Below are 10,000 nucleotides of genomic sequence, written 5' to 3'. Positions count from 1 at the left end.
ACATCTATTCTGTGTGTTTCATTCTGTTATACCACATATTCTATTATTTTGCACGCGAAGTTCTCCGTGGCAACAGAGTGCAAAGCCTGCTTTTGTAACTGATGTCACTAGGCTACGAGAAATATAATTTAAATTCAATATTGTTCTTGTTAGAGTAGTCTTTTGATTGTTATTATTACAAATGCTGTATGTGACCGTGTTATTCGCCAAGTGCAAAGCACAGCCAATAGTGCTTTCATAAGTTAAAGCAAAATGCGAACGTTCTTTCAACAGCTTTCGAATGTAAATGAACCGAAATGCTGGTTGTTATTCTCTGATTGTCTCGCTGCAGACAGAGACGGAACTAATATTTTACAGAGTAGGGGACGGGGGCGCGATACGGTCTGCCTTGTTTACCTGACTGCACACCTGTTCGCGAGAGGTAAACTCACCAGTGTGGTAACAGACTGCGCAGCACCCTCCTGTTCCCTCGTTTCCCTGTTTAAACCAACAGTTGCATGCGCATCTGGCAGAGAGATACAAATTGCCGCCGATTACTTTGTGACCCGCTAACAAAATGTAACACCATGTTAGCCGTGTGATGGAGCTCCACCCTGCGGTGAAAGGTTATAATTACACTTTGCCATCCAGTGCGATGCAGATGATCGTGCTTGCTTCCAGTAAGAGCCAGATTATCACTTAAAAAGTTGGTGCATCGGCGCGTTATTGGGCGCTGTTCGTTTGACGGAATGCTGTTGAACAGCTGTGTTTCACTTTAACAGATGTGCAATGAATCTGCATATTTTACTGAGACTTAAAAATGCTCCTTTGCCAGCACATCTTTTTTTCCGTGCGATTCCTGCTGGTGCCTCCTTGCCAATTATGATGTATCAGTTTTTAACGCATATTTTTATTACACATTTGTCCTACCAAGGAGGTTTATAGACATCTATAAACATCATTGGTCTTCCGTTTCCTGTCTAGAGTGAGCGACAATCGGAAAACAGATCCTTACGGGCGCTGCTACTTGGCTCTTGCAGAAACATCTGTATAAACCACGACAAATCTGCAGTGAAGAACTCAAGAGAAGCCAAGAGAGCACATCAGAGAAGGAACCGTTACATTATATTAGGCCTACATAGCGTTACATTGCATGCATTTAACAGACGCTCTTATCCAGAGCGACTTCCAGCACAGTAGAACTTAAGTGTATCCATTCAAGTTAAGTTTACCTTTGTGACATCTTACACCTGGCACGGCTGATGACGCTGTTTAATGTAAACTAGGGATTCCGCTATGGTGCGTTTATTGTTCATATTGGGTTGAACCGAACGGGGTTATGTTTCATAAGACTGACATCTTCATAAATTGACATCTTACGGCCTGTCCAAAAGATAGTGCCAGACCATAACTGCCTAAACGAAATGTCGTCGCTTTCGTCATAATTCAGATCACTTCAACATGATTTCACCTGTTGTCGCTATACTTTTGCCTATAACATGCATATATAAATTAATATATTCGACAACCACGAATACTCTACAATAATCCCATCAAATAGCTGAGCAGACGACCGCACAAAACTCAGAATTATGACAAACCCGACCCGCGTCTCTTAATGAAGATTGATTGGCCTATGGCTCCCATAAAGCTGTAGCCTGCTGTTCCATTAACCGCGCAGGGTTTACGGACTGAGTTCGGGAGCAGTTTTACGTGTCATTCAGGAAGCAGTAAACGCTCGGGTTCGGCGTCCAAAGCCGCGTGTGGACACAAACAAAGCCATAAAAAAGAGCACGGATTGTCCCTGTCTGTACGGGCAAGGATAATAGCATTCAAGACCTTCAGAATGATGTCATCTATAGCCATAGTAATAACGGCACCTATAACCGTAGATCACTCTATCTCATAGACTCACGTATGCAGCAAAATGACGATTTAAACACCGCCAGGCATAACCAGTTGCAGCTCTCAATGGAAATCGTAATCAAATCTATATCATTTTGATTAACTGAAATGAGGAAAATAGATTTTTAACGAGTTCAACACAATTCAAGAATTCTTTGATTCTGTAAAAGTATTCATCTCTGACATTTTTACACCTGAAAATGTGAAACACAAAGTGATTTACACTTTGTGTAGGTATTGGTTTGTATTTAGCCGCGAGTCCACTATGCTGTGTACCGACATCAACAGCAAAACGATTATCCTAATCTAAAGTCATATTCATACACAGTTTTATCATTATGATATAGAGGCAGCGTGGGTGGTACATCTAATTTTAAAAATTCAAAAGAATTTGACTTTAATTCCTTTTATTTCTTCAAATTCTTTTTTCCAAGCCATAGTTTGCAGCAAATATAACATTTATTTTCTGACAGTTGTTTTTAGTGGTATTCTGAATGAACACCACATCCAAAATATTAGTGCAATTCATTTAACTAGATGATTTTATTGCGTTTCTTTCCTAAAACATAATTAACATGAATTCGCCATGCTTTTTCCAAAGAAAGTAGTTATTTAAGAACTGAGAAGTACGATGAAAAGAGACTAATTCTGCTTCAGACTCGTGCACTAAAGCCCGCTTTTACTGACAGCTGGAAGCTTCTTTTGGACATACATTCGAAACGCTATTTTTATTCTACATCCCTGCCACAAGTGTTAGCGGTTTGCTAATCGCCGAGAAGCTGTTGAAGAGCAGGCCACAGTTACCTCTCTGACCGCCTGTCCGTCGGCTGAACCCTCACTCTGCACGGAGCACTGCTCACAAAGAAATCCAAGCACAAGTGTTCAGTGGAAAGTCATACGAAAAGGCAGACATTTAACAAGGGGACACGGAACTGTGGAAGCACGTGAATGCAAGAAAGAATAGAAAATGTAAAAGGAGCAAACTATAAGTGGTAGGGCAGAGAAGTAATGAGATAATTAAGACTGGAGCGAGGCACTACGAAGAGAATAAAATATCGGGTTGGTCCGAAGCCCGAAACAAATGAGAAACATAACTGCAGGTGAAAATAGATCAGTTGGGCTCATCATAAGCGTTTCTAAACTGCACCTACCTCTAATAAAGACGTTCAGAAGTACTCCGAGGAAAATCATGTTGTTCGCCGTGCAGGGATAACCTGAGAAGCGGGCAGATGGCGACTTCGGAGCGGCGTTGGTCCCCGGTGTACCTTACAAACACTCACACACCTGACGCCCGCTGCATCCAATCTCCACCGAGCGTGTCCCGAGGAGCGGCAGGGAGTGGTTGTGATTTGTGGTGTTTGCAAGTGAGCAGTATAATTGAGACGATTCCCCCAATAAAATTACGCGATAACCTAAGTAAAACGCGACTGAAGGTCAATTACGACGCACGCGTTCAGAGTGGACAGCGGTGTCGTAAAACGGGGCTGCAAAGCAATTAAAAAACAACGAACCCTCGAATACTCCAAGCGCATCACATGTTGACCTCTGTTGCAGAAAATTACTATGTGACGAGTACACCGACATTATACTCCGAAACTTTTAGTCTCCGAGCAGAGTGTGCACACGACACCTTGCAGTGTCCGTCTCTCCGTATCGTGACTGTGGGTAAATCACGGCAAACGTCCCGAGCTGCGCTGCTCTGGCTCACGAGTCGGTCAACACTTGTCGATGCATTAGAGTCGGGGATAGACTGATAGTCAGACAGCGCACGGCGCATTTCGCACGGAGAGCCTGCGCCGTGATTGGCTGGGGATAGAGACGCGGACGAGGACGGGCGAGAAAGAGAGAGTATGCTCGAGCGCAAATACACTCTCTGCAACAAGGTGTGTGTGTGTGTGTTGGGGGGAGGAGGTACATGATCAGTGTCCCACGTAGGATTCGAACCTTAAAACTTATCTTTCAAAGGCCAGCTCCTTAACCACGTACCAACTTTAACCAACATTCATTTGAAATGCACTTCTGTGGAAATGCAGACTTAGCATGGTACTTTGTTTTACCTGGATGCTCCGTTACATTACGTTATCCTAGCGGTCTTATTCAGAGCAACACATGTAGGGATATTAGTTCTTTGCCGCTACGCCACACTGCTGTTTCTACTCCATCCCTACTATGTGCCTATGCCCTTGTTCTAGCACTTCTTAGGATATGTAGGTTGTTGTACGTATCATGCCATGAGTCTAATGATGAAAAATGAATATGGGAATCCATCATAAAGTACATGTTAGTAACAATGCAGACACACACGCGCGCGCGTGCGCGCCCACACACACACACACACACACACACACCACATGCATGCATATGTGTTACATATGTATGCATGAGACGGTTATCGGACGAGCGCCAGTGGCACGTGCTGGCGTCCGTGTAAATCTAATTGTTTCTCGGCTCTGAAACATTGTTCTATTTACGCTGAATGACACGCAATTCTGTCCCTGACAAGAAAAGAAAAGAAAAAAGAGGGTTCAGAAAATCTCTGAGGGTGACAGTTATGAGTGAGTGCGACAGGAGCTCATCTTTTTGTAGACTTTTTCTCGGCGGTGGGGGGCGGGGTCACATTTCTTTGCACATGTATCCATCTGGTTTGGGAGTATCATCCAGATACCCTGGGACTCCTCCACCTGCCCCTCTGTTTGGCAGCTCTCTCTCACTGTTGCCCCCTCTCCAAGCCCCCCCCCCCCCCCCCCCCCCCCCCCCTGCCACCCACCCCCACCCCACCCTTCAGTCTGAAGTAGCTGTTTAACAGCTTGATACTCAACGCAGCCCTCAAAGACACTGCACACATGTTGACATGGGAGTCAATCTCAGCACAGCATAGTTACACCACAAAGCCAAACATACAGGTTTCAGATTTCTTGTCTCTTCAGAGTTCTGATTTCAGATCTCTTGTGCTAGACGTCATTCTGGGTAAGAGTGTGTGCCTAATGAATGTAATGAAGTGTAATTTCAAAAAGCGATCCCTCACAAAGGTCTCAAACTGCAGAGCTGACAGCATACGCCACTACACGGCAACCAGTTACCCTGCAAACACAGTTACCTATTCATCCCACAAAACTGCTGTCATGTAGTCAGAAGTTGTTAGCTGTGGAGCTTGGAGTTACCCATTGGTACATGTTTGTGGGTGATCTGGTAGAATCAGTCCCTAATATCCAGCAACTTCTGACTATAAATGTCACTCTATCACTCTGTGTCTAAATCTGGAGGCAAAGCAGATAGGTGCAGGGTGCATTTTTACATTGTGTTTGCAGATCCACTGATCCAAACTGACGTACAGCTTACAAATTTTACACATCATCCATTTATATAACTGGACATTTCCTGAGGCATTTCAGGTTAAGAACTGTGCCTGAGGTTACAACAGCAGTTGCCCACCTGGGAATGAACCAACAACTTTGGGTTACCAGCCCCTCTCCTTACCGCTACACCACACTGCTGCTCCTTACCACTACACCACACTGCTGTTCCTTACCGCTACACCACACTGCTGCTCCTTACTGCTACACCACACTGCTGCCCTGCTCCTTACCACTACACCACACTGCTGCTCCTTACCACTACACCGCACTGCTGCTCCTTACTGCTACACCACACTGCTGCTCCTTACCGCTACACCACACTGCTGCTCCTTACTGCTACACCATACTGCGGCTCCTTACCGCTACACCACACTGCTGCTCCGTACCACTACACCACACTGCTGCTCCTTACCACCACATGTGCTACAGCCACATACTATCATGCCTCTGCATGCCTGTTAGTTCCACTCAAAAGAACAAATGAGGGATCACACGCAAATGAAGTCAAAGAACAGCAGGCCCTGAGCGCCCTGGAAAGCAACTGAGCAATTACTGTAATTCATAGAACTGGACTGCAGGCACTCTCAGGGCCTGTACAGCACCGGGACAAACACAAACCCAGCTAACCTCTGCAAGACTCTACTGAAGAAGCCACAGACAACCTCCACACTAGTGAACAAGCCACAGACAACCTTCACACTAGTGAACAAGCCACAGACAACCTTCACACTAGTGAACAAGCCACAGACAACCTCCACAGGACTCTAGTGAGCAATGATGCAGTATCCCCCCCCATCATGTGAGCTCTCCTTTTTCTTGACAGATGCTTTGTCCCAATGGTCCATCATCCTTATTACTTGTCTTTCTTTGCGAGACATGTAACGTATAGTAGCAACAAGTACATTGTGATGACCCACTGTACCAGACCCGACCCTGGAAATCTGCAGTGAAATCACTGTTTTCACAGAAAATAAACAGATGAGGCACAAAATCAATCAATCAATCAATCAGTCAGTGAGTCAGTCAGTCACGGCAACTTGGCCTTCAGTTTAAAGTGTTCCCACTTCAAAATAAAATAATGCGCTGTATTGACACGGCCATAAAACTGTAGTATTCCCAAATCAATGGTCTCAGAACTGCTTTCAGTTGTCATAAAGGATAATACACGCTTTCAAAACTAACAACAAAGACAGGACAAGAAACAATCCCTTCAGCCACCCTGTGTGCAGAATGCCTCCCCTCTGTCTACCTCATAGCCCAATATCTCTCTCTCTCTCTCTCTCTCTCTCTCTCTCTCTCTCTCTCAATCCGTCTGTCTCACACACACACACACACACACACACACACACAAAACATGTCTTAAAGCATACACTCTCTGTCCAACTATTTTGTCCTGTCTGCCTCCTGCTCTTCAATAATTACATTTACTTTTGTTCATTTGGCAGACGCTCTTATCCGGAGAGACACATAGTGCTCCATAGTGAAAACGAAGGCTGAGTGCTACAGTAATCAAAACTTCAACAAAATCAGCAGCTATCTCTGCTGCGCTGCCTAATGTGGGAATCTCAGTCCACCACACGGGGTTAGAACTGTCAGAGGGTGCGTCTGAGATCAGGCTTGGCGCCAGGAGAAAATACAGAGGGGTCAATTGCAACCCACGGGGCTGCACAAAAAGTCATAAATACTATGTAGACATCAGGATATAAGGAGACAGCTGGGGGTGTACTAAGGTCTGTCTGGGGGTGCAATGCATCCCTAAGCACACCCTGTGCACAGGCCTGTCTGAGATGAGACACACACAGCACATCCAGGGGGAAGCTGTGTGGCAGAGTGATCAGGGCCCCAGGCTTGCAGCCAGAAGGTTGCAGGTTCAGATCCTGGCAAGACATTTTGTTTATAACTTCCAACATGAAACTAAAACTGGATTGCCTCATTAAATACCCAGGAGTGTAAATGAGTGAGAGTATGGGAAAAGTAAGTCACCCCTAGATATGGGTCTGTCTTCTTATCAAATATAGTAATTACAATAAAGCAGTCATTGAAAGAACTTTTTTGACCCGTGGACAGATTTTTAACCCGTGTGTGTGTGTGCGGAGGGGAGGGGGGGAATGAACTGTGGATTGAAGGGTGGCAGAGGGAAACTGAGCAAACAGCTCTTTCATGAAAGAGACTGCAGAGCTAATATTTGCTAGCATGCTCCGCTAAACACAGTCGTATAAATTAGTCACTGTATGAGACCAGCACAAAGAGCCAAGCACTCACTTTATCACCTGTTTGAATTAGTCCTGCCTGTTCAGCGATTGCCCGTGTTTGCAATAGAGAGCCTGGGGCATATCGAGATACGCACACACGCAGACACAGTTGCACACATGAGCACACAAACACACATGTGCACAAACACACACCCACACACATACACACACAAATATAGACACATGCATACATGCACAGATGCATGCAAATGGACGTGTGCGTGGACGCACACATGCAAGCACAGACACGCTTGTTACAACACACAGACACGGCTATGCACTACTGCACTGCATATTTACTGTAAGTATTGCAAAACATTTACTGATATTTTACCTGCACACTTGCATCAAAATATTACTGAGGGTTTAACATAATTTGAGTGGCAGGAGAAAATGTATTTTCCAACATGTAGATGTCACTGAAAATTAAAACAGACACAGCCATGTTGTAGTTTTTTAAGTCATTGCATGTATGGACCAGTAGTCCGGGTTTGGAAAGAACTGGGATTCGCTGATGTGTGTTTGTGTTTGTAACTCTCACTGACCCCAGGATTCTCACAGAATTTGTGTTCATCTGGGAAAAGGAAGGTGTGAGGTCATGTCATCCACTTATTTTTTAAGGTTTTATTTATTTATGAAGTTATTAAAAACTTGAGTGTGTCGTGGAGAGGAAGGAATATGTTTTGACAGCTAACAGATTGCTGTCCACGGTGACGCGTGAGAGCCAGCGGGGCCCGGATGCGCCTCACCCCGGGCGAGGGTAAGCCGAGGCGGCCGCGCAGCTGTGCGACGCCCCTGGGGATGCGCCCGCTGCTCCCTCGCAATCTACGCCGCACTCATGAACGGTGACGTAAACTTTAATGTGATTTACTTATACAAATGAAAAAGTAGCGCGTACAAGTGTCAAAGCACTGATCGGCATCAGGGGTGGTTTGAATCAACATGCTCATATATTTACCCCACTGCACGCAATTCACATATGAGATGGAGGTTTAATGGTTCAACCATCAACAGAAAGTTACTGACGAAGAACGCAACACTGGCTAATAGACAAGTTTTAGGTGGACAGCTCTATTTCGGCGCTGAGCCGTGCGCTTGATAATTCGACTGTACAAATCGTGGCTCGGACCAAGAGCCGTTGATCCGGAGTTGAATTTAAAGATTTACACGAAATGGCTGGGGTTATGATTCGGGGGTGGGCGATGTGATGTTAGAGCAGTTGTCAAAAACATAGAAGGGCCTTTCAGCCTCGCTTCTGTTGGAAAGGGGAGAGACACACATGGTGCACGCTGTACGAGGCCAAATAACTTGCAGCGCCAAAAAAGGCAACCGCAGGCCGCGCTGGCAGAGCGCACCGGCATGGCCCGGGTCCGATCCACGCAGCTGTTCTTCACGGCTCTTACCGATAATCTCTTTACAAGGCCGCTTTAATCACCCGCACGCTAACGCGACGGGGAGGACTCGCACCGCCGCAACACTTAACTCCGCGTCTCGTTATCATCATTCATTCGCCAGTGTTTACCTGGCTGACAGGTTCGTCTTCCGCAGCGATTCCCCACTCGGAAGGAAAGCAGCAGACTCGGTCGCTTTTCGCACCCGGCGCACCGAGACGTGTTTACGCGCGTGTACTGTGGGTAATATAAACCAAGAGACAATGTGAAATTAATAAGGTGTTCCGATATTTGATCGCTGTGTCTAACTTTCTGGCGTGTGAATGAGGTACCACGGCCCCCCGGTCTGTCTTTCTGGGTCGCCCTCCCTTCTCCTTTCTCCCCCTCCCTCTCTTCCCCCTTCGCATTTCCCAGCTTGTGTGTGTGTGTGTGTGTGTATATACGTGTGTGCGCGCGCGCGTGTCCGTGTGTGTGTGTGTGGGCGGCGGGCAACACCTGTGTTCAGTATATAACGCGCTGACAGACATAAACCCATCCACTCTGTCACCACTCTGTCAATAAAAGCACTTTAGGGAAAATGGAGGGATCATTAGCCTGCCTCTCTCTGTGTTATTATTTGGCCCCTGTAGGTGTTTTTCCTGCCAGACACATTCGTGCCCCGTGTTCGCAGAGCAGTTTTTTTTCGCACCCCCTCCGCCACCCGGACCCCCAACGCGCTGGCGGCTTCCAGACCTCGAAGTCTTAGCGGGAGTTTCTTTTTTTTTTTTTTTTGAAAAACCGTTCGCAGTTCACGCCGTTTTCCTTTCATGTTCGGCTGAGAGTCATAATACGGCTTGATTAGACGAAATTTTCATAATTGATTTCTCCGTCCTGAATTCAGAACGGAACTCAAAACGCCATACTTTGCAGGCCATTCGCACACATTTAAGTCTTAATTTTGAACGTTTGAATAACGCAACTTAGTGTGGGCCCGCCGCAATCTCTCGCTCTGTCCCCCGCCGCCTCCCGGCCACCCTCTCCTCGCTCCGGGCTGTTGGCGCTTTGGTGTCGGTGCTGGTTTCATTCACCGCGCTTAGCGCTGGCCGCCACACAGGCGATATTAAACCCGCGGAGCCTG

At 46.2% G+C, this 10,000-nt stretch overlaps 1 protein-coding gene across 1 annotated transcript in view; it reads right to left on the bottom strand.

Moving 5' to 3' along the window:
- Window positions 1-3,593, bottom strand: part of LOC118775248 (GDNF family receptor alpha-4-like) — a 22,630-nt gene extending 19,037 nt beyond the window's left edge. The window contains exon 1 of the mRNA XM_036525069.1: window positions 3,036-3,593. Coding sequence (XP_036380962.1) covers window positions 3,036-3,075 — 40 coding nt within the window. The 5' untranslated portion in view covers window positions 3,076-3,593. The remainder of the gene's footprint in view (window positions 1-3,035) is intronic.
- Between the last annotated feature and the right edge of the window lie 6,407 nt (window positions 3,594-10,000).

The sequence above is a fragment of the Megalops cyprinoides genome, chromosome 3 (assembly GCF_013368585.1).
Source record: "Megalops cyprinoides isolate fMegCyp1 chromosome 3, fMegCyp1.pri, whole genome shotgun sequence".
NCBI lineage: Eukaryota > Metazoa > Chordata > Actinopteri > Elopiformes > Megalopidae > Megalops > Megalops cyprinoides.
Note: the sequence above shows the minus strand (reverse complement) of the source record. Positions and strands in the feature narration are given on the sequence as shown.